Raw genomic sequence first — 25,094 nt, 5'->3', positions numbered from 1 at the left:
ATTCCGTGGCTGACTTGCCAGGGCAATTCTAGTCCAGTACACTCTGTGGAAGGTGGATGAACGATGGATGCACAGATAGGTTCCTAGCTTTATCCTTCCAGGTCATCTGGCTCCTGCGTTTGTCTGGGTGGTGTCATAGAGTGCCTGCCTGCATTCTGGCTGAGTCTCTAGCGTCCTGCACCCCTTTGGTCTTATTGCCAAAGTTGTTCGCTCTGGAAAGTGCACCCTTGCTTGACTTTGGGGGCCACCGGCCGATCCCGGGCACCGAGAGATCCTCCGGGCGTGATGCTAAGGGGCTCCGCCAGTCTCTTTGGGGGAGGTTAGCCAGCCCCTTCCCTCGTGCTCATATTCAGTGCCGCAGCGCCCCCTCGGCCACCAGAGGCGCCCGGAAGCGGGACTCCCCGAGCGCGGGGCGGGGCGAGGGGCGGGGCGCGGCGGCACCTGGGCCGCGGGAGAGCCGGGGGTGGGCTCTCGGGGGACAGCTAGCTGCCCCCCCAAGATCTGCAGCGCCGGCCGCCGGGAGCTCGAGGCTCCGGGCGCAGAGGCTGCGCTGTCACATGGGCGGCGGCGACGGGGCCGCATTTAAGCGGCCAGGGGACGGCGCCCGCCTGCAGCGCGTTCTCGGGCTTGGCTCCCGCCGGGCGCCCCGCTCCCTGCCCTCAGGGGGCCCCGCGCCACCCCCGCCGGGCCATGCGAGCGCGGGCCCCGCCGCTATGAGCTCGCACATAGCCAAGAGCGAGTCCAAGACGTCGCTGCTCAAGGCGGCGGCGGCGAGCGGGGGCAGCCGGGCTCTCCGCCACAGCTCTGCGCGGGACCCCGGGCTGCGTGGCCGCCGGCTGCCCGGTCCCTGCCCCGGTTCGCCTCCATCGTGCGGGGACCCCAGCTCGCGGAGGCCCCTGTGCCGACCGGTGCCGCGGGACGAGGGCGCGCGCGGGAGCCGGCGTGGGTTGCCCCAGGCGCACTGCAGGCCCCGGGAGACGCTACCGCCGGCCCGCGGGCGCGATGGGGAGGAACGGGGGCTGTCGCCGGCGCTCGGTCTACGGGGCTCTCTGCGATCGCGGGGTCGCGGGGACCCGGCTCCGGCTGGCACCCCCGAGGCGGACCCGTTCCTCCACCGGCTGCGCCCCATGCTCAGCTCCGCCTTCGGCCAGGTAAGGGCCGCGCCCCTCGCCCGCGCTCGGGGCACCAGCGCTCGGGACCCTACGGCGGCGGCGCGTCCCCGGCCCTGCTCTCTCTGCCCAGTCGGGGCGCACCTTGGCTCATCCTGTCCTCCCGCGGCCCTGGCGCTCTGCCACCCCCGTGTCTGATTCAGCACCCTGTGCGCTGTCCACACTCCGGGCCTCTTCCTGGGCGCCGCTCAGCCGAGCCTGCCTCGCACCTGCAGGAGCGACCTCCGCAATCCTCCGGGAGATTTTCCGGGGTCCTGAGCAGCGCTCGGAGCAGGAGGCGCCAATCCGCTCCTCTGGCCTTTGGCGACCCAAAGGAGCGAAGGGCTTTGAGTCTGAGCGGCAAAGGGGAGGGCCTGGGAGTGCAGCGAGTTGCTTGCGGATGATTTATACTAGCCGTGACTTAGAGTGTCCTCAAAGGTCTGGGGAAAGTTAGGGGATTGGAAAAATGGAGAGAAGAGATGTCTGGGCAGGCATGAAGGGTCTGTCCAGAGCTACGGCTCCATCTGGAACTTGAGAGTGTTTTTAAGGAAGATGGTATTCCAGGGATACCATCTGGATGGCAGTTAGGCAATTGTGGGATAAGACCCAGAAAATCCAAGCCTGAGTTGGTGTGCCTTCTAGGGTCAGGAAGGCCACTAAGAGGTCGCCGGTGACTCGTTTTTGTTCCTCGCACGCCTTTGCCCGCAAGGATTCCAGTCAGCCGGGCATTTACAAGCAGGTCAAGGCTACAAAGTGGGATTGTGTCGCAGGGGAGACAGGAACCCGTGAACTTCCAAGCAAAGCCAAGATTTCCTCTAGTTCCGAGTCTGTAATTGAATCGAACTCGGGGAGTCAGTTCTGCAGAGGCGCAATCAGTAGTCTGGCATGGTTTTAGACGGAGGACTAAGCGTTTCTGTGTAGGATCTAGCGCAAAGATAACCACCTCGAGCTCCCGGCTGGCTGTGCGGGATCAGGAGGCCGCGTGTGTTTTTGCTTCAGATCTGCTCGCTTCTTTTCAAAATACTACTCTGCAGTGGCTAATGCAGGTAGGGCTCTGTCAGGAAGGCAGCTGCACGTGGATTCGGGTTGCACGGGACCGCTGTGATGGTGAGACTGGGGCCAGCGGCACGCGGCTTTGTTCCTGCAGGGAGCCCTGTTAGCGGTGCTCAGGAGTAGAGGTTTGGACGCAGGTCCCTCCGAGAAAGAAAGCCTGGCTCCGTGCCAAGGGAGATGCTCACTGCAGTGGTTTGTGTGCTCCAAGGAACCGAAGCGTGTTTGGAGTGTGATCCGTGGGTCTGGACTGGGCAGTCACTCAAATGCTGTGTTGTGAGTGGGAAATTGCGATTCACTCAGTTAACCAAGCATTTCCTGAACACCTACTTTGCCGGGGCATTGTGGTACACTAGGAAAGAAGCCATGGGATAGCTAAGATTTGGGGCTGTTTTGGAGCTCTTGGCCCAGCAGTTTGGAAGGTGCCCAGTCGCCAGGCTGATTATTTAGTTTGCCAGTGAATTGGCGAAAGGACCGTTGCTCCCTTCGCTTGCAACATTTGCCTGCAGAGGCCCTAGTCTGAGCTCAGAGCCTTTCAAAGGCCTCTTCCACGCCTCAGCCATTAAGTGGAGACTATTCTCCATCCCTGGGTTCTGAAATGTCACAGGGTCACTTGAGTCACGAGGAGCTGGAAGGTCCCATGAAATATTTACTACCTCCCTCTGGAAGCTCTTGCCTCTGAGCCGCAGACTTTCTCCCCTCCTGCCCCTCCCCCACCCAGCACATTCAGTTTGAGTTTCCTGGTGATGACTCCTCTAAGGGATTCATGTGAGCAGGACAACAAACCCATCTGGGGGGTGGGGGGGTTGTGTCAGAGCCTCTGGTCTCCTTTGACGAGGAGAAAGTAGTCTTTCCTCGGTCTCTCTTTCCTGGATTGAACATTCTGTTCTTAGAGACAGGGTGGAGACTAAATGAAGGCAAAATGAGGTCCTGAAGACAGAAAGTTCTAGGTGGATCCACTTAGGGCAAAGAGTATTTTGTTCACACCATTAACTTATTTATCAAATTTTTTACTTTTTATTTTTTAACCTTAGGTGAATTGCTGTATCCCACCGGGGCTTTTATTTATTTAGGAAGAAGAGAGAGAGAGAGAGAGAGAGAGAGAGAGAGAGAGAGAGATCAATTACAGTGAATTTGGAGAGTTCAATGATCTCTGCAGGCCTAGGCACAGAGCTTGGTCCACTGTGTGCCACCAAGCCACCAAGCCAGGGCTGCATCTTTGTCGGTGTTGCTGGGCTGATTAATGATAAGGTGGCATTTTCTCTGCTTGTAAGATGTATCCAGGTACACTCACCACACTTGGGGAAATGGGAAGTAACTCCCTCCCTCCCCCCTGCAATGAGGACTGGGAACTTCCCTGCTGCCTGTAGAGAGACACTGTGGCTTCAAGGCTGAGGTGTGGGATGGCTGCTGGGAAAGGTACCAGATCCCTAGCTTCCAACTCTGTCACTTTGTATCTCTGTGACCTTGGCGTCATTTTCTCTCTGTGTGGGTGGTTTCTTCATCCAGAATTGAGACTGAGGCTCACACGAGATTAAGGATATCCGAGGGTCTGTTCATAGTGAGCACTGGCTAAAGAGCATCCTGCATTCCTGTGCCTGCTCTCATTAATAGTCATTAAAAGAGCACAGTCTGAGTAGAGTAGGCGCTGGGTAAGGGGTGCTGCTTCCATGCCGGGCTAGGAAGCCTTTTAAAAGAGTGGGCTCAGGGCTGGAGAGATGGCTCAGTTGTTAAGAGCACTGACTGCTCTTCTGAAGGTCCTGAGTTCAAATCCCAGCAACCACATGGTGGCTCACTACCATCTGTAATGAGATCTAATGCCCTCTTCTCTCTTCTGGTGCGTCTGAAGACAGCTACAGTGTATTTACATATAATAAATAAATAAACCTTTACAAAAAAATTAAAAGAATGGGCTCAGAGCTCAATGCCAATGAACGTGTCCCAGCTAAGGACATGTCACCCAGATGCCCAGGCAGACTATGGGACACAACCTTGAGTAAGCACGATATGAGGATTAGGGTCTTAGAAGACTATGGTATGAGCACACCTACTCTTGCTTTAAAGCTTGAGAAGAGAATAATGCAAATAACACTCCCAGCTCTGGTCCCGTACCAGAGAAACATCTCTCTTGATCTGGAGGGACCAGCCCTGTGTCCACACAACACACAAAAGCATCACAGTATTAATGAGTGACTCATAGGTTTCCTCGTTCCTGTGGTACAGATAGAGGAGATGGGCCAATGATTCGGGTCCTTCCGGTTCAACCATGTCAGCCCATGTCTTGAAGATCAGGACTGCGCATGTCTGTTCCTGCTCCACCTGCTCTTTTCCATTGCCTTTACTTTGAGGCCTGGGATGAGAGAAGAGAAGGTCAGCTTGTGGTTTGCATCAATCATGATGCTAGGTGTGGCTGAGTCAGTGGACAAGCATCATCTGGGATGTTTGGATGTCTGCGTTTGGCTTCAGCTGTTTCCAGTGTTCGGCAGGGGCACTCAAAACCTCAGTCCAGAATCCACACGACAAAATTACCAGAGTCTGTCCTTGGAGGATTGGCGTCATCACCCCTCCTCCCCATTTTCAAAACAAGGACACAAGCTCCAGAGAGGGCAGCGCCTGCCAGAGGTCACATAGTAAATAAACGGTAACACCTGTCACCTGAGTGGCACTGGGCTGGCCAGGACGGGGAGTCATCAGAAGTGTCCACAGGGCACCCTGCATGCTGTATCCCAGCTCTCTTTCTGAGTGTCCCAGCACTAGGATGTCACCCAAGTTCATACGCTGCTGGTGGATCTGGTCAAGACTTAAGTCCAACCATCCTCCTAAGCAGGGATGACAAGCAGTGGGCTCATCCTTCCTGATCCTATTATTCCATTCCAAATCCAAGCACAGCTCCAGAGGCCCAGGGACTCTCAGAGGATTAAAAAAAGGTGTATGTCACAAAGTGTTCTTCACTTCTTAGAGGAAACTCCCAGGCTTCAGCCTTGCTGCATTTTTAAAGGAAGGCCAAACCTCCCACCCACTGCCCAGTTTAGTTTAAGGAAACTCTAAAGCCCCATATCTGGTCCTTCAGGATCCCTAGCTGACCATTAGCCTCATTAATGTCAACCTCACTCTTACCCCAAAGCAGAATGGACCTTGAATTTTTCTACAGTTTATTTATTTAGAATGTGTGTTTGCCAAGTGTAGAAGTGCACACCTTTAATCTCAGCGTTGGGAGGCAGAGGCAGGCATACCAGTGTGTGCATGTGTGTGTTTGTACATGCATGTGTGCATGTATATGTGTGTGCATGTATGTGCAAGTGTGTGCATGTGTGTGTGTATATATGTGTGTGTACATGTGTACGAGTGTGTATATGTGTACATGTGTGCATGTATGTGCAAGTGTGTGCATGTGTGGGTATATATGTGTGTACATGTGTACAAGTGTGTATATGTGTGTATGTGTACATGTATGTGCAAGTGTATGTGCATGGTGCATGTGTGGGTATGTGCTGTGTATGTGTGTATTTGTGTAGGTCAGAAGATAGTTTTCAAGAGTTGATTCTCTCCTTGTGGGTCCCATGTGGGTTCCAGGAATCCAGCTCAGGTTGTGAGGCTCAGCAGGAAGCACTTTGACCCACTGCACAATCTTGCGGACCCGCAGAATGGGCTTTCTTTAAGCATTTGGTTGGTTTTGCTGTCTTCTGTCTCCAGTTTCCAAGGACAGAGGCATACAAAGCCAAGGTCGACAAGTACCTGTTATATCTGAGACTGGCCTGCAGGGGGCAGGAGTCACCAGGACTGAATAACTGGTTGCATGCATGCTGCGTCTAGCCCTTTAAGACCAGTGCCAGGCAGAGGAAGGGGACAGGTTTTAAGTGCCAGACACTGGGAGGGGCCTTTTGTGAGTATTGTTTCGTTAACCACCCATAAAAACCCAAAGGAGGTGCTCTTAGTAATCTAAGAGACAAGCTCCAGAAGTCCAAAGCGAATCAGATCCATTCGCAATCGGTCTGAATCGGCATCCTTGCCTCGGTACGTAGTCTTTCATACTGTTCTTTTTAAAGACTTACTTATTTTTATTTTATGTGTATGAGTGTTTTTTTATCCTGTTTGTATGTGTATCACGTGTGTGCCTGGTTCCTTCAGAGCTCAGAAGAGGTACATTAGATCCTCTGGAACTGGAGTTACAAAAAAAGGTTGTGAGCAGCCCTGCGGGTGCTGGGAACCAAACCCCGGTCCTCTGCAAAGAAGAGCAAGCGCACAAAACCACTCAAGCATTTCCCGAGCCATTCTCAGTGGGTCTTAATGCCAGCTATAGGTCAGAGAGTAGACCGTCTCTGCACTCGGCCGCCTACACCCACTGTATCAGGGATTTCAGGGCAGGTTCCAGCCGTTTCGGTGTTTCTCTTTCTTAGCTTTTGTCTGAAATATAGTTAAATAATTGTGCTCCTCGCTATCTCTTGCCCACCTGCGAGGATGCAAACACCCGTTGTTGTTATTCCTCGTTATTGTTCCCAGAGCCACGCACAGCACCCGGCACATAAATGCCGGGCAAACGATACTTCCTTCTTCCACTTGAATAATTACTTATCAGCGCCTATTATGTACCACAGGCTTTCCTGTATGCGCCGCATTAGCCAGACAGGGAAAGTCCCATTTTCTAACGGAGGAAACTGAAGCTCAGGAATGGAAGGCGATCACAGGCAGAACCGGGGCTCAACCTTAGACCCTAGATCCTTCCCCATTCATCAGAGGCCACTGACCCAGACTCCTGGACCAGCCGAGTGCTTCCTCCTTGGCTGCTTTGCATTTCCGTTAGCTGTCCGCCCCTCCCCAGCTCTCCTGCACCTTTAACCTCTCTCCTGCCCTTTAGCGGTTCCCACCCAGGCTCCTCCTTTTGTGCTCGGGGAGTGTCCTTTCCCCGTTTCCCTTCCTCCAGGAGTATAGCCCAAACAAGGCATCAAGAAACTGCTTTGGCTAAACTGTTCCCTGGTCTGCGGCGACAAACAGCACCACGGCCACAGTGAACCAGCCAGCGACCTCCTTTTTAGCCTATTAGGAGGAAGTCTGTGCCACCCTCTGGACAAGGCACCCAGCCATCTCCCTAATGAGATTTCTGACCAGACACCCCAATGGACAAAAGTCCCTGGGAGAGGAAGCAGTCTGGGCCGGCGTCTGCTATAGCATTAGGGTCCAGGGAGTGGGTCGATTTCCTGATCTATCTCTGGCGCCCCCTGCTGGGGAAAAGCTGGCCGCACGGAAACAGGAATGCTTCTTTGGGTACCCGCCTACCATTGCCGCGCTCAAACCAGGACATCTGAGGCAGGAGAATTCTCTTGCCAAAGCAAGAATTTGGAGGGACAAGGAACATCCAGTCATCTGTAAAGTTCCAACTGTGGGACTTCGAGGACCATTTTTAAAAGGCAGCCTCCCTCTTCTGCACTCCAACGAAGCCAATGAAAGACCCTCGGTCAGGATAGGGCAGAGGATGAGAAGGACCAGAGACCTTGGCCACTTCCTCTGGGCCAATGCCGCCTTCATTCTGCCCCCCTCAAGGCCATCGCTTGGCTTCCCAAGGGTCAGGGAGCCTTTCTGTGGCAGAGGGAACATAAGGAAGAAGCAGATGACAGCTGTGGGTTCAGCTGGGCTGCCAGCCCTGGAGCCTCATTCCATGTCAACGATGAGGCAAGTGTAAAAAATGGAGCGTAATAGAGACGTCACAAGATCTCCCAGGCCCTCAACTGAGAACTACCTTGCTGTCCAGCCAGCTGGAATTGCCAGTGGCTGATGAGGCATGCTCATCCGGCTCAGTGCTCTTCAGAGGAGGCTTAAATCTCCCTGGGGTCCTGTGTGTGCACGCATGTATGTGGTTAGTGTGGTCTGTGTGTGTGTGTATGTGTGTGTGTGAGCATATATATATGTATATATTCACCCGCGCATGCGCGCGGCAAGCTTTGCAGGCTGTGAGGCACCCTAGCTTTGGGGGCCCAAACTAGCCAGCTTTCCCCTTCTGGATCCGCTGGCCTAATTCCCAGCTGCAGCTGCCACCTTGGGTCCCCCTCCCCAAGGCAATCTCCCTGCATATTTGGTAGCATAGGAAGGAGGGGCTGAGGGAAGGGAAGAGACAGAGAATGGATTCAGCTCTAATGCTCTAATCTGATGTTGATGATCCGAAAGGCTTCCCAGCGCCAATGCTCTCTGTGATCTACTCTCCAGGGGATTTTTTCCCGGTGCTATGCACTTTTTCCTTCTGCCTTTGGCTCCTTAAGAAACTGACCAGAAAGTTAAACCTAGACACACAAACGCACATACAAACCACCAGGAAAAAAGAAGTCAGCAGGAGCAGGCAGGCAGGCAGGGGAGCACGCGCGCTCCAGCTCAGCTCTGTCCTGGAGGAAGAGAGGCGCAGGCAGAGAGAGTCGCTGGGGTTGGCAGTGACCCAGACTGAGGTCTTCTGGCTGCCCCCCAGGAGCCTCCTTCATGGACCCAGAGATCACTAAAGAGGCTGTGTCAGCGTAGGATGGGCAACTGCGTCAAGTCGCCACTAAGAAGCCTCTCGAGAAAGGTATGTTTTTGGAGCCCCCAAGTCTTGGAAATGGGGTTGGGGGCATCTTGCTGCCTACCCCAGAGGGGATGAAGTGGGTGGGCATCTGATGCTCTGTACCCTTCCCAGGGTGTCTGCCCAAAACTGTGTCCCTGTTCCGACTTCAAGACACCCTCCATTAGCAGATTCTTATGTTCTAGGCAGGCTCTGAGCTAAATAAAGTTAGGGCTTAAAGGTGCCTGGGGTTGCAGATGGGAGGTCATGGGGTCCCGGAAGGCCGTATTTGGGATTCACGAAAGAGGTAAAGGAGAAATCATGTGACTTTGGGGCTTCAGGGCTGTAACATCAAAAATGTGGATTCTTAGGATGTCAGTGTAGAATCTAAAGAATCGGAGACCCTTCAGGAGCAGGCCCCAGGGCTCAGAGGGTCTGTGCTCCTCATTGGTAATCTCTCAGCCAGTGGTTCCCAACCTTCCTAATGCTGCAGCCCTTTAAAACAGTTCCTCATGTTGTGGTGCCCCCCCCCCAACATTATTTTTGTTGGTACTCCTTAACTGTAATGTTGCTACTGTTATGAATTGTGATGTGAACAGTCACAGAGATAGAAGTTTGCCAAAGGGGTTGTGACCTACAGGTTGAGAACCACTGACCTAAGTTTTGAAGGAACCATATTAACCAAGGAAATTTCCTCCTTCGATTATATTTACAATAACTCTTGAGTCAGGCGTGGGAGTCAGGATCGTTCCATCTTAGAACCCAGGATGGCTTCTTTTGAGAACCACAGTGCCCAAGAGATATGTGGGTCAGGATTGTACACATCGCTTTCCAGGGTGGATTTACTGCTTGTACGCTAGGACTTCTTTTGAAAGAATTCCTTTGAGAAGACGAGTGTTCCCTCCCTTGGGTGTCTCCAGGAAGTTCTGGTTTGTGCCTACAGTGTGTTAGCTTGGGCTCTGCGTGCTCTGTGTATACTGCTGGCTGGCTGGGAGTCAGGTCGGAGACTGATAAAGATTTTTGCCTCCAGTGTTTTCATTTGCTAAATAAGAAATGTGATTGCCAATTGAAGGGGTGGGAGGATTGGAGGGTCAGATGACTCACCAAAGGTCTTGGATTGGCTGGTGGAGCCTTCACTCAGGTCCCACCTCATCTTCCCCATTAGGTTTCTGACCTCTCAATTTAGGACACTTGGGGCTTTTTAGCCCTGTTGCCGCCTTCCTCATTCAGTTAAGCTGCTCACATCAAATTCCATTTTAATCTTCGGTCGTTCCTTGGGCAGCTTGGGGCAATGACATTTCCATTGTGCCTCAGAGTCTGCCATTCCCTTAGGGGAGCCTTCTGCCTGGGAGGTAATTTGGGGAAGCAGAAGCTGATCTGAATTAGAGGGTCACAGGCAAATGTCAACACAGAGGGATATGAATCCAAAGAACAAGTCCTTTCCTCTGTCTCCTAACCTCTTCCCTTCTGCTTAAGTCAGACCACACAGGGCTCCTTTTTCCAGCCATGTGATCTTGAACAAATTACTTAACTTTCCAAGACTTAGTTCCTATGCCCATCAGTTGGGAGTGCTAATGCCTACGTACACTGTGTATCAATGGGGATAAAACTCAGAGCTTTACACACTGCCCAGTCCTGATATATACCTCTTGCTTGTCTGTCTGTTTGTTCTGTTCTGTTTACTAGAAACAAAGGCTTACTCTGAAACCTGGACCTTGAGTATTGGGATTACATGTATGAGCTAGCTCATGATACTTAAGTTTTTTTCTTTTCTCCTCTCTGATTTCGTTTTTGTTTTGTTTTGAGACAAGTTTTTACCGTATAGCTGTGACTGGCCTGGAATTCACTATGTAGATCAGACTGGCCTCAAACACATAGATTTCCTGCCTCTACCTCCAAAGTACCAGGATCAAAGGTGTGTGTATCACCACACCCAGCCCCTAGTATTAAACTTTCAAAATGATCGTGTGCTGTGCACAGTGCCAGATGTAGAGTACCAGACACGTGTTAGGATGCCCACTATCATCCGAGATAAAGGATGGAGTAGAAAATTGGAAGAGATTGGCGATGTTACCACAGCGTTTGAGATGAGGCTTCAGTTTATAGCCCAGGCTGACCCTCCTGCCTTAGCTGCTGCATATTAGAAATATAGTATAGACTTGAGTCATCACACCCAGGTAGACTTTATTACCCAGAGCTTCATATACGTTGAGCCCTGTGCCCCTAGCACTGAGCCACAGTGCAGCTGGCAAGGTTCCGAGTCCCCTGGAGACATGATCATACCTCTTAGGAATCATTTCTTCTTTTGGATTATTTACAACATACCAGACATCTGCCATTTCACTCCCTCTCTCCTTCTGAATACTTCTCTTGGCTAGTTCGTAGAGGAGGGAGCTGGGCCCAGAGATAAGGATTCCCGAGGTCATTCGGTCGCTAGCAAGCAGAGCTGGGGATTTGGAGCCTGCACTGTGTAAACTCAGGGCTGGTATTCTATGCATGCTTTTTCTTTCTCCCACTGCCAGAAATGTTATTCGTAAATTCCAAAATATAACCTTCGAGATTGTCTAGTTCAACTCCCTACCCTGTAGAGCAGCATGCCTTCTCCTATCTCTTCACGTTCTCCTTGAGCATGAGCAGACAGGGAGGTTTGACCTGCGTGCCCTGGGGAAGCTTGTATTGTTAGAGAGCCAGAGGTCATGTTATTCTCTATTACTCTGGCCTCTCCTGGTTCCAGGCCAGGCATTCCTGGCCCCTGGCTTGGCTCCTTGAGTGGAAGCTGGGAAAATAGACATGGCGATAGGTAGCCTGCTTCCGGCCCTGAGCTGGGCAGGACCAGCCTGTCAGGTGCCATCATTGCTGGCTAGGGAAGAACGGCTGTCTCCTGGGGCAACTTGGTGCCAGGCAGAGTTATGCTCGAGATGCAGTGGAAATTCCCAGCTGCCACTGGCTTATTCTTTGTGGGAGCAAATTCCTCTTCATCCTTCTCATTTCTTTGCTGATTGGCAGATGTTCCCCCACTTCTCCTGGAGCCAGAAGTAAATGCCTTCTGGCTCCCAACATCTCTTAACTTGCTCTACCAACATCATTGTCTGCATCATTGCCGTAACTACGGCAACTTCATTTATTTGGCTCTTAATGTGTTCTAAACGCTATGCAAAGTGATCTATAGGCCTTTAGCTTATTCATTGGCTCACAGGAGTCTTGCGGATACAGATGGTTACCCCCAAGAATATGGAGGATGCTGGGGCACAGAGGGGTGAAGGGAGCTACACAAGGTCACACAGAGAGCAAGTGGCAGATCCAGAGCTTTTCCCAAGATGGTGTCCAGAGCCAGCACACTAAACACTCTGAGGATTCTGTGCCACCTGCTGCCTCCTCCTCCTCGGTCTGTGCCTCTCCTGAGCCAACACATGTGAGAGTCTGCTTTTCCACAAAACATTTCCAATAAGATTACTTCTTGGAGCTAGTCCTCCATCCAGTCCTGGGATTCTTGCGGACCCCTTCGCAGAGGGAAGAGAACTCTGGTCTTTGCCATTTCTAGCATAGGTTCAGAGGTGTAAGTGGAACAGAGATTCAAACTAGAATGAGCCTTGGTCTGTGGACATCCCTCATGTTCAGAGATTTCTTACAACTGACCCTTGAGCCTTAGTCTAAGCCACTGTCTCCTTTGAGGGACTCAAATACTGTTCCTCCCCCTCTAGGTCTGGAAGTTGGCTTAGGCTTTTGGAAGAGGTTGGAATCGAGTCTCCATGGACAGACCATCCCCCACCCCCAACCCCAAGGATTGTAGAGAAGCATGAGAGTTCAGGCTGCCCCTGTCCATACCTGTGTGTGTGCTTAGCTAAAGGCAGCTAGTTGGAAGAGGGCTCCTTAGAGTGGCAGGTATATAGTTCTGTGTGTCTCACACAGACAGCTCTCTTGGGAGTCCAACTATCCTGCTATCCTTGGGAAAGTTCTGCTGCAGGCTCCCACACAGAAGAGAGGCTGCCCCTTGCAGGGTACAGTGCTGGACCTGGAGAGGCACTGGGAATTCTGGGAGGCCTGGGTCCAGCAGCATGTTGTGTCTGGAATAGTGCTGCTATCCTATGGGGAAGGTCTGTTGGGCGATGCTGACTTTTTATAACTGTGTGGGAATCTTCAGGCTGTCTGGGGCCTGAGAGCACAGCTATATTTGGTCAGATGGCAAGGCCCCTGCCTCAGCCTCTAGAGCTCAAGGAGGCCAGCCTGGGCATGGAGCCAGGGAAAGAGGGCAGGTAGGAAAGGAAAATTGCTGGAAGTGCGGCCCAAGTAGGCCGGCACGAACAGGTGGGGAGCCTGGGTAAAGGTGGGTCTTGTCTGACCCGCTGATGCTTTTTGAACCGGATTTGGCACCTGTGGGCTAGTGTGTACTGAGTAGTGCCGCCCATTTAGAGCGAGCACACAGTGTCCATTTGCCCCCCCTTTCCCCTCCCAGCACTCACCTGCCCTATTTGACAGCAATGACATCAGTGTGTGACCTCCAGTTGTTCTCTGCATCACCCGACTGGCCTCTGCACAGCTCTTCGGGTGGGAGTGGGGGAGGGGGTATCCAGCTAGGGCAGGGCCTGAGTCTGAGAAGACTGGGAGGCAGGATGTAGGTTCCAGGGTTGAGTTGGGTCACTGGGGACATTTAGGGAAAGGACATGGTTCTGTGTGACACTCCTCAGTTAGGATGCCTCTCCCTCTGCTTCACCCTGAATGTCATGCACATGAGTGTGTGATTCTGTGTATACATGTGGTGTGTGTGTGTGTGTGTGTGTGTGTGTTTGCACGTGCACACAGCCTACTTCAAGAATCATATCTAGCTCTCCATGGGACACTTCAGCCAAAGATTGGAGTCTCCATCTGTTGGATTAATTAGATATTCACCCTTGTACGTGTTAAAGCAGAACATCATCACGTGACTCTCAAGGATCTTCCAGAATCAACAGCCAGGCTGGGGCTGGGAGGGCCCAGGTGGACAGGGAGGTGACATCTCACCTCTCTTTTTATTTGCTTGGTGTTGGCTGAAGATGCGCCAGGAGGAGAAGACCAGCTACATGGCAGTGCAGACAAACGAGGATGGGATGGCAGATGGTGGCGAGCTCCCTGGACCACTCATGATGCTGGCCCAGAACTGTGCTGTCATGCACAACCTGCTGGGTCCAGCCTGCATTTTTCTCCGAAAGGGTTTTGCTGAGAACAGACAACCTGTACGTAAGTTGACTGGATGCAGCCAGTTGAACCTGGTTTCACATGGCATGAGGAGGTGCTGGGAAGAAAAGGGGTTTTTGTAACATAGCAACCCCTCTTCTCAGTCCCCCAACTTGTGAATCTGATTCTTGAAGTTTCCCACTCATGGCTCCAAAGTGAGTCTGTATCAACCAGCAGGGGACTGGAGAGACGCTTACTAGTTAAGAGCACTGGCTGTTCTTGTAAAGGACCTGTGTTTGCCTCCTAGCACATGCTTGGTGGCTAACAACCATTTGTGACTCCAGTCCCGGGGCAGGGTTCCGATGCCATCTTTTGACCTCCATAGATACCAGGCATGCCTGTCATACATATACAACCATGCAGACAAAACACTCGTACACATACAAAATAAAATAAATCTTTTTAAAAAAGTTTTAAAAATGAAATAATAAAATCAGAGGCTGGAGAGATAGTATTTGATGAAGGATCTGAGTTTAGCTCCCAACACCCTCTAGAAAGCTGGAGATGGTGACAGGTGCTTGTAATCCTAGTGCTAAGGAGTCAGAGATAGGAAGATCCCTGAGGCTCACTGGCCAGCCCAGAACCAGGGAACCTCAGGCCCCAGGGAGAGAGGCCTTGCCTTAAAACATAAGTGGATGGGGCAAGGGATGGGCTGGCCAGGTGGCTCAGTGGTACTGCTCTTTCAGGGGACCTGGGTTCAGTTCCCAGTACCCATATCAGGTAGCTCACATTTGACTCTGACTCCAGCACCATGGAGATCTACTGCCATCTTCTGGCCCCGAGGGGACCTTCACTCATGTGCTCATACAAGCACAACCCATAATTTAAAAAATAATTAAAAAAAAAAAAAAAAAGGTGGCCAGGCAGTAGTGGCGCACGCCTTTAGTCCCAGCACTTAGAGGCAGAGGCAAGCAGATTTCTGAGTTCGAGGCCAGCCTGGTCTATTCCAGCCAGAGTGAATTCCAGGACAGCCAGGGCTACACAGAGAAACCCTGTCTGGAAAAACCAAAGCCACAAAACAATTCTGTTTTGGCTGAGGGCTGAGTTTGGGGGGGGGGTGTCTTGAATATGCTAAGCATGGGTACTATCCTGAACTATATACCCCAGCCCTCCAATTCAAATATACATAGCTATGGGTGGCTAGTGGCAACTGAACTGAACAGCTTCCCACAGGTGTCTTGAGTTGTCACTGGGAAGCGGGGCCATGAGGCTGTTATGAATACAAGTATTTGAAGATCACACTGATTTAATTTCACATGCTAAATAGATGTTTTGAGGTATGCACGAAAAGTCCCTATGAGGTACATATTGGCATTCAGCCACATTTCAGCTTCAGAAGCAGGAACGACTGTCCTTCCGCATGGAGGCCGCGGCTGCAAGCTTTAAGCCTGGGTCTGTCTGACGCTAGGTTCCAAGGGCATCTCCTAACTGCACAAACTGGGAAGAAAACATGCACACTCTCAAGGCTGCCTGCCCTCTCCCCAACCCCAGGAAAGGTACATATAACAGTGTATTAGCCTAACTACTCCAGAACACATGTTCCCCCACAGACCTGCATGGGGCTAGCTAGCTAGGGGTCAGAGGGTGACCCTGGGACCAGCCACCAGGGCTGCTGTTGCAGGCTCACTGTGGAGTGGTGCCTTGTTTTGCCTCTCTTCAGAATCTGGGAACACGAGTGGTCAGGTCTGTGGTGAGGGTCTGCGGAGTGCACATCCTTCCCAGACCTGCAGAGCAGCAAGCCGCTCAGGGGCTGGGGGCCGGAAAGTACTAACTCTAGGTACATAGCTGGCCCCACTGAGTGTACTTTACACACTTGTGTACACATGCACACAGTCTGTTCCCCTTTTCCTTGCGTCCCCACCTTTGACGATTCAAGCAACAGTGGATCAAAAAGTAATATTTTAAAAACTGGCTGCCAGGCAGTGGTGGCCCACACCTTTAATCCCAGCACTTGGGAAGCAGAGGCAGGCGAATTTCTGAGTTCGAGGCCAGCCTGGTCTACAGAGTGAGTTCCAGGACAGCCAGGGCTACGTAAAGAAACCACCACGTCTCGAAAAACTAAAACAACAACAAAAAAGGGCATCTGAACCTGGCGAGATGGCTTAGCAAGTTAAGGTGCTTGCTGCTAAGTCTGATGACCTGAGTTCGATCCCCGGAACTCACATGGTGAAAGGAGAGAAACGGACTCCTGCAAGTTGTCTTCTGATCTACACACACACACACACACACACACACACACACACACACACACCACCCCACACAATAAATTTGTAAAAACCTTGCATCTGGAGCTGAAGAGAGAGTCCAAACGTTAAGAGCACTTGCTGTTCTTGCAGATGGCATGAGTTCAGTGCCCCAAACTCACCTGGAGTTCACAACTGTGCGTAACTCCAATTCTGGGGGATCTGACGTCCTCTTCTGGCTTCTTAGAGCACCAGGCATGCCGGTTGTGCACATACACATGAGCAGGAAAAACATTCATACACATCAAATAAAAATAAGTCTTTAAAAATGTTTCAGTGAAAAAAAATAAAACCTTGCATCTGCCCTGAAAACGCACAATTATTTTTTTTTTGTCTTCATCTCCTAAATAATACAATGTAGCAACTATTTGCATAGTATTTGCATCGCATAAATAGAACAAGTCATCTCGAGGTGATTTGAAGTATACTGGAGGAGGTATGTAAATCATATGCAAATCAGGATGCCATTTTTATGTAAAGGACTTGAGCATCCTTGGATGCTGGCATGCCTGGGGTTTCTGGAATCAATCCCTCACTGATAGTGAAGGATGACTGTACAATTATTATCACTTACTGGAGAAATAATACATGGAAATAGGCCTTTATGGCCACCCAGGAATGTCCAGGAAACTGTATTTTTGTCTGGGAGCAGGAGTGTCCCTTGTGCTATGTACGGTGGGCCAGCCTTTGAAGGGAAAATCTTTGCAGTCATGTCATGTCAGAGAGACAAACTCCCTCTGAGCAACTCTTGCCCTATGGCTGGAAATGCCGCCTGGGAGGAGCTGAGCATGTAGCCTGCTCATTCCAAACTGGCATACATTCTGAAGATCAGCATAACCCCTCCCTTTGGACATGATCCTCAGACTGGGTGCTGGTATCCATCCTCAGACTGGGTGCTGGTACCCAGGTGCCTTTGTCCTTAGGCTCCATGGCCTGCACCCTTCTTATGCACAGCTGAGATAGCCCACACTCACTATGGCATTCCTGTGTGTGCCTGTGTTAATGAAATGGGAGCCAGTGCCTGCTGTGAGCCTCCTTTGGGTAACCAGACCTACCCCATACTCTCTCCACCCTAAGGCAGAGAGCAGGAACATGGCACCCATACCTATTCTGAACCAGGAGTTCCTGGGCAGGACTGGAGTGATGGCCATCATTATCAGAGGCCTACCAGGCAGGCCTGGGTGATGGCCATCATCATCGGGGGCCTTCCCCCACAATTCCTCTAAACTTGTTTTTTGGAAATGTCTCTGGAAGCAGTTTTAAAGCCTGGAAGCAGGTTTTCTTTGGCTTCCTGTGGAGATACGGGCCCTGTGGAAGCTACAAATATGCAGCTTTTGGACACTGGCAGCCCCCAGGTCCTATGCTGAGTCTTATAATGGGCTGGGTACACAGCTCCAGCCCTTCCTCACATACCCTGAGCCCCTTTTCCTCTCTTGGGGTTGCCTGAGTGGCCTCTGCCTGCTCTCCTTTTCTAGCAACCCCCATCTCCCATGACGTGCGGGCCTCTGCTGCCAGGTTCCTGCTGGTGTGGCTGGGTGGTCTCTTCCCTCTGTGGTGACTTCCCCGGCCCTATTGTATTTACAGGTTTCTGCCTCTGGAGCAGCCTTGTTCCCAGCTCATTCTTGTGTCTGGAGAAGGGAGCAGCTCTTCGGTGGCCCAGTGTTTGCAGGGACTATTGGGTGTGGGACATCTCCATCAATGCCCTTCTGGTTCTAAGACTTGGGGGCTTCCTATTTTTCCCTCAAGGTCCAGACAGACCTCTGCTCATCCCCCATCACCTCCCACCTACTGCCTGCTGCCACTTGGATACCCCCAGTGGATGGGCATATTGCTGCTGCTAACATGGCATGTTCTCTTGTTTCAGGGCAGATCATTGCGACCAGAGGAGATTGAAGGTAAAGGCAGGCTTAGGGAAAGGGGCTTCTCAACTCCCTTTTTGTGTGGGTGGGGTTTGTTTTGTTTTGTTTTCTGTTTGTTTGTTTGTTTTGTTTTTGCCAGACAGGGTTTCTCTGCATAGCCTTGGCTATCCTGGAGTTTAGGCTGTAGACCAGGCTGGCCTCAAACTCAAGAGAGCCACCTGCCTCTGCCTCCCGAGTGCTGGGGCTATTATAAAATGGCATGCACCACCACACCCAGATGGGTTTTTGTTTGTTTGTTTGTTTGTTTTTGTTTTCTTTTGAGACAGGATGTCTCTACATATTCCTGGCTGTCTGGCAATTCACTAAATAGAATAGTCCAGCCTTTAACTTTTTTTTTTCTTTTTCCGGAGACAAGGTTTCTCTGTGTAGCCCTGGCTGTCCTGGAACTCACTCTGTAGACCAGGCTGGCCTGGAATTCAGAAACCTGGCTGCCTCTGCCTCCCAGGTGCTGGGATTAAAGGCGAGCACCACCACTGCCCGGCTAGCCTTTAACTTTAAAAGATCCACCTGCCTCTGGGTGTGGGCAGGAGGAGAGGCAGATTCAGCTTGGAACGGTCCCTAGCACAAAGCAGGGATTTTTTTTTTTTTTTTTTTTTTTTTGTCGAGAGCCTTGGTCAGAGCCAGAGGATCTAGAGAACTCTAGGATCTACCTCTCTGAGCTGGCCCTGGCTACCATTGCTTTAACTGTTCTTTGGGTCCCATCTCCGACCACATCTGCCCCTGCTCCCTTCCCCAGAGCTCCGAGAGGCCTTCCGAGAGTTTGACAAGGACAAGGATGGTTACATTAACTGCCGGGACCTGGGGAACTGCATGCGCACCATGGGCTACATGCCTACTGAGATGGAGCTCATTGAGCTGTCCCAGCAGATCAACATGAACCGTGAGTCGCGGCTTCAGCCCTTCCGGTCACGCGGGCCCAGGGAACAGTTTTTGTGTCTCGCTCGGTGTCCTCCTGGGTGAATCGGGGGTTGTAATGAGACAATAGAAGTAAGTAGACAATAGAAGTAAGTTAGGGCATTAGATGAGCAACAGCCTAAAACTGGGCTTGCAGTAAGAAGGAAGAGGGGTGCTCCGGAGGGATGTCTCGGTGGTTGAGAGCACTGACTGCTCTTCCGGAGGTCCTGAGTTCAATTCCCAGCAACCACATGGTGGCTCACAGCCATTTGTGGTGGGATCCGATGCCCTCTTCTGGGGTGTCTGAGAACAGCGACAATGTACTCATATTCATGAAATAATTAAGTGAATCTTTAAAAAAAGAAAAGAAAGAAGAAGTAAGAGGATGCTGTGGGTATTACAAGGTCCCTGTGTCTTTATCTGGGTTCTACAGAAACAGAGATCTGGCTTTGAGGTATTTGTCACATAAGGGAGGGAAAGTACAGGGGGGAACAGGGAAATGGAAAAGGGAGGGAAGGGGAGGGAGGAAGGGGAGGGGAGGGAAGGGAACGGAAGGGAAGGGAAGGGGGTCCCACACAGGATAGACTCATACTAGCTGCTGCAGGGGCCCTGGAGTGTAAGCTGACTCAAGGAGTTAGTGTGGAGATAGGATACAGCTTAGTTGGTAGGATGCTGTTCTAGTAGCATGCTTAAAGTGCTGGGTTTGGTCCTTAGGGATGCATAAATCAGGCTTTGTGGCACATGCCTGCAGCTCACTGATTTGGCTAGAGAGGTTAGTCAGCAAACCCTAGGGATTCTCCTGTCTCCACCATACCCCCCACCCCCTGTGCTGAGATCACACAGGCACATGGGAGATGGAGGGGCAGATGGAGATGAAGTTCTAGATGAGGGCTGGAGTGATGGTTCCCCATTTAAGGGCGATGGCTACTCTTCCAGAGGACTCAAGTCTGAGAGTCCCAGCACCCACATGGACACTTAAAACTCCAGGATGATCTGACCCCCTCCTTCTGGCTTTGTGGGCACCAGGCATACATGTGGTGCACAGACATACGTGTAGGTAAAAAACCCACACACATAAAATAGAATAATAAATCTTAAAGAAAAATAAGTTCATCCTCAGCTACATAGCAAGTTTGAGGCCAGCCTGGACTACATAAGGCTCTGTCTCAGTGAAGATGATGATGATGGTGGCGGTGGTGGCTAGGAGAAAGCCAAGTGACAGTATGTGCCTGTGATTCCAGCACTGGGAGTCGGGGTGGAGGGTGGAGAAAGGTAGGGCTTGGTGACCTACTACTGGAGCTGAATTAGTGAGCTTTCAGGTAGTGAGAGAACCGGCCTCAAACAGTAAGGTGGAGGGAGAGCAATGAAGGAACAAACGTGCCTGACATTGACCTCTGGCCTTTATAGATGCACATATGCTTGCATACACATAGGCACATGCACACATACACAAATAAAAGCTATGCTGGGGTCCCCCCCACCCCCACCCCTCCAGACTGCCTTCTGGATCTCCTCCTGCAGCAGTCAGTCCTCATTGAAAGCTGTAGCCATCAGTCAGGTGCCTGCTGAGAGTCACACAGAAGTTGAGTTAAGGCTTGGAGTTGGAGCGAGTGGTGCAGGTCTGCAGAACTTCTGGCCGCTTTCCTACAAGAGTATGTTGGCTCCCTCATCTTTGACATTCCTCACCCGGCTCTGTGACCCGATGCTTCTCTCTCCTGTGTGACTCTTCCCTTTCCTGCTCCCTGGCCATCCCTCGAGTTGTTTCCTGACAAGCCCCTTGTCTTTGGTCTGACCTCTTTGGCCTCCGTCACACCCAGGACCTGGAGGTGGAGGAGACCGAGGAGGCTGCTTAGTGAGAGGTAGGCAGTGGTTGAGTTGAGTGTGGCTCAGTCCCTTCTTTATGCTCCACAGTGGGTGGGCACGTGGATTTTGATGACTTTGTGGAATTGATGGGCCCTAAACTCCTGGCGGAGACGGCAGATATGATCGGTGTAAAGGAACTGAGAGACGCCTTTCGGGAGGTGAGTGATGGGTGATAACAGGCAGGAGTGCGTGGGCTGAGTGAGTCCCAACCTCGGGATGATTATAAAGGATTCTGAATCCTGGGAGGGGTCTTGGATAGGAAAGGAACCCTGCTCAGCGTTCCTTCTGCCGCCCATCCATGCAGCGTTCTCTTCCCTTCCGGTCTCTCCCCTTCATGCTTTCTAGTTTGACACCAACGGTGACGGGGAGATAAGTACGAGCGAGCTTCGAGAGGCCATGAGGAAGCTCTTGGGTCATCAAGTGGGACACCGGGACATAGAGGAAATTATCCGTGATGTGGACCTCAATGGAGATGGACGAGTGGACTTTGAAGGTAGGCAGGGCTTGAAAACAGGTGCCAAGTGGGCCAGCCACGGAGCCCTCTAAGCTCAGGCACACTAGGAAATCACCAATCCCACTCAAGTCTCTGTGCTTCGCTCCCCACTCCCTCACATTTCTTCCTTCTTATCTGTGTATATGCCAATCCACACCCATCCCCGTCCGTGCGTCCGTCTACCTGTCCGTCATTCATACTTTTCACCCGTTCATTTCTTCATCTGTCCAGGTTCAGTTTGTCACCATCTCTAAAAGCAATCAGTACAACATTGATCTGTGCGTTGATCCATTTATTCTGCATCCATTCATTCAGCTATACATCCACCCGTGTGTATGTCTCAGTACCCGGGCTCCCAGCCACGTCTCTCCCTTATGCATCTGTGTTTTCTTCCATCCTCACACACTTCCTTGAAGCCACTGATCTGTCTGTCCCGTCCGTCATTTCCCCTTCTGGTCTGTATCCAGTCATTCATATATAGTCGTCCACCCTTGTGTCAGTCTACCCTAACTGTCGCTGTTCACCCTCTCATGCCGTCCTCTGAGTATCACAGTTCCTCAGCCTTGTTCATCCTCTCTTGCTGTTCCTGACCTTAGGCCTCTGACATCTGACCATGGCTCACTGTCCCAGCCACAGCATCTATCATTCCTTCACTCTGAACTGCCCAAAACCTGTGAAGCCTTCCCATGAATATGCTATCCTTTGTGCCTGGTGCCATTTTTACACTTGGGATACATCATTTAAATTGCATTTTATCTATCTATCTATCTATCTATCTATCTATCTATCTATCTATCCAGCATGTGTGCTTGCACACACATTTCATGGCATGAGTGTGGAGGACAACCTGCAGGAGGTGGTTCTTTTCTTCTGTCAAATGAGTCCTGGGGATCAAACTTGCAGCAATCACCTTTACCTCCTGAGCCATCTTGCCCACCCTTGAGTGAAACTCTACTTATTTTCCAAGACCCAGTAGTAGACTCCTTCCCCACCCCTCCCTCTTCTGCAGACTGAGCCTCCTCTTTTCTGACCTCCATATCACTTCAGGTCCATCCTTGTTCCCCACCCTGTTACCCAATGGCTGCCCTGATTGACTCTGAAGTTTGAGAGAAGAGTAACTTGTTCTTTATCTAAACATTTCCTACACAATAAACACCTCACACACAGATAAGATTCACTTGACAGCTTTCTTTCTTCCTTTTTGAGATAGGGTTTCACTCTGTAGTCTAGTTGGCCTGGAACTCTCATGTAGACCAGAGGTTCTCAGCCTGGGAGGTCCCACGATCCTTTCAAAGGGGTTGAACATCAGAAATCCTGCATATCAGGATTTCAGATATAATGTAATATAAATATCAGATATTTACATTACAATTCATCACAGTAGCAAAATTACAGTTATAAAGTAGCAACAAAAATAATTTTAGGGTGCTGGAGAGATGGCCCAGCGGTTAAGAGCAGTGACTGCTCTTCCAGAGGTCCTGAGTTCAATTCCCAGCAACCACATGGTGGCTCACAACCATCTGTGATGAGATCAGATGCGCTCTTCTGGTGTGTCTGAAGACAGCAGCAGTGTACTCACATAAAATAAATAAATCTTTAAAAAAAAAATAATTTTAGGATTGGGGATCATCAGACCATGAGGAACTGTATTGCAGGATTGAAACATTAGGAAGGCTGAGAACCACTGGTATAGACGAGGCTGGCCTCAGGATCAGAGATCTACCTGCCTCTGCCTCCTGAGTGTTGGGATTATATATGTGAGCCAACACACCTGCCTAATCAACAGGCATGTTTTAAAGGAATCCATAAAAGTCCTGGCAATCCTTTATTCTACGTGTGCCGTGTGCTTGTCATAAGTAGCTTTATATGTATGCCTCTTTGTTCTCACGGTGCTATAGTCTGTACTTCCATGACCTCATATTAAACATGAGAAAATCGAGGCTCACTTCGTAACAAAGCTCAAAATTGCCTAAAAGTCGGGCACAGTGGCACACACCTTAGATCCCAACACCAGGGAGGCAGAAGGATGTGGGTCTTTGTGAGCTCAAGGCCAACCTGATCTACACAGAGGGTTCCAGGACACCAAGGGACGCTGTCTCAGGCCAAACGTGATTGCCTAACTGTTGGAAAGCAGAGTTGGGATGCAGACCTAGGCTGGAGTCAGCTGTGCATGGCCCCGTTCTCCACACTGTGGGAGACGCAAGGGAAAAGTAACATTCATCTTATACTCTAGGAACTTGCCTTCTGGGTGGAAAGCCAAGATGAGTACGTGTTGGCCTGTGCCCAGAACACAGGGGTCCGGAGGTCAAGGGAAGAGAGAGTGACACTGGGTGGAGAGGAGCCTCTATAGTCAGATCTAAAAACTCTGCTAAGGGGATGCTCGGGGATTAACAGCACCTGCTGCCCTGGCAGAGGGTCCAGGTTGTCAACATGCACATTCCATGCCCAACAGGTGCCTGTAACTCCAACTCCAGGGCACCTCATGGCCTCCTTTGCCCTCACAACACACATGCACCCACTGCATATGCACACACACTCGCAATTAAAAATAAAGATAGGGGCTGGAGGGATGGCTCTGCAGTTAAGAGCACTGACTGCTCTTCCAGAGGTCCTGAGTTCAAATCCCAGCAACCACATGGTGGTTCACAACCAACTGTAATGGGATCTGACGCCCTCTTCTGGTGTGGCTGAAGATAGCTACAGTGTACTCACATACATTAAAAAAAAAAAAAAAAAAAAAAAAAAAAAAAAAAAAAAAAAAAAAAGAGGGGTATTTATCCCAGCGAGTTGAAGGTATATGTCAAGCCGCAAGCCTTTGATCCCAGCGCTTGGGAGGCAGAGGCAGGTGGATTTCTGAGTTCAAGGCCAGCCTGGTCTACAGAGTGAGTTCCAGGACAGCCAGGGCTATACAGAGAAACCCTGTATACAGAGAAGCCAAGATGTTCCTTTGTAAAAAACAAAACAAAACAAACAAAAACTCAACCAACCAACCAACCAACCAACCAAACAAACAAACAAAAAACCCATAAAACTGTGATATACCCAGGGGACTGCGCTGGAATTGTCAGGCTGGATCCGATGTAGGGAGTACTGTGAGGCTGTGAGGCCGCCACACTAGGGAGGAGCTGTGGGGATGTCTGCAGGGTCAGACTTGCAGACCGGAAGCTCCCAGAGCTGCCTTACAAAGATGGAGTGTGGAGGTGGGGGACAGCACAGCCTCGAAGCAGGGGTGATGAGGAGGGCCCCCGGCCACAGTGTCCTTTGCTGGTTCTGATTGCCACTGTCTCCACCCGCTCCTGTCCCCTCCCAGAGTTTGTCCGGATGATGTCTCGCTGAGGCCACCGAGGGGCTCCTCCAGGTCTGCCAACTCCCACAGGCGGGGAGAAGAGCTGAGCTCGCCTCACCCCGCAGTAGCTGCTGAGAGCCCAGGATGTACTGGCGGATGGGGCCTGCCTGCACCCCGGGGAGGTGCCCACCCCGGACCCCCACCCCTCCGCACTGTGAAAGACTCACAACTCCTGCAACTGGAAAAGGGGGCGCCTGTCGGCGAGAAGGCCACAGTGCCAAGCCGGTAGAGGACATGCAAGGCGCTAAGTGCCATGTGCCCAGCCTTTGCTGGCTGGGTGGGCCAGGGAGCCCACTAGCAGACCCCACACAGCATGTGTGCCCCCGGGGGCCGAGCCTTTCAGCGCCCTCCTTCCTGATGCCCGTCCCAGCTCGCCTAGCCCTTTGATCTCAGAACCAATAAAAAAA

The 25,094-nt window shown here is 51.3% G+C and overlaps 1 protein-coding gene across 2 annotated transcripts; it reads left to right on the top strand.

Annotated features, from left to right (window-relative positions):
* Positions 1-428: 428 nt before the first annotated feature.
* Cabp1 (calcium binding protein 1) lies at positions 429-25,094 on the top strand. 2 transcript variants are annotated; one of them, XM_031337546.1, is made up of 6 exons: positions 429-1,151; positions 18,037-18,067; positions 18,828-18,971; positions 20,897-21,006; positions 21,194-21,341; positions 24,652-25,094. In XM_031337546.1, the coding sequence occupies exons 1-6, from the start codon at positions 558-560 to the stop codon at positions 24,675-24,677; spliced, it is 1,053 nt and encodes a 350-aa protein (XP_031193406.1). In that variant the 5' UTR covers positions 429-557; the 3' UTR covers positions 24,678-25,094. The 2 variants fall into 2 exon arrangements, with proteins under 2 accessions (XP_031193406.1, XP_031193407.1); XM_031337547.1 differs by lacking the exon at positions 429-1,151 and adding an exon at positions 13,749-13,928 and having other exon boundaries at positions 24,652-25,085.

This window comes from Mastomys coucha, unplaced genomic scaffold (assembly GCF_008632895.1).
Source record: "Mastomys coucha isolate ucsf_1 unplaced genomic scaffold, UCSF_Mcou_1 pScaffold22, whole genome shotgun sequence".
In the NCBI taxonomy this organism is placed as follows: Eukaryota; Metazoa; Chordata; class Mammalia; order Rodentia; family Muridae; genus Mastomys; species Mastomys coucha.
The sequence above is the reverse complement of the archived record's forward strand: the minus strand, read 5'-3'. Positions and strand labels throughout refer to the sequence as shown.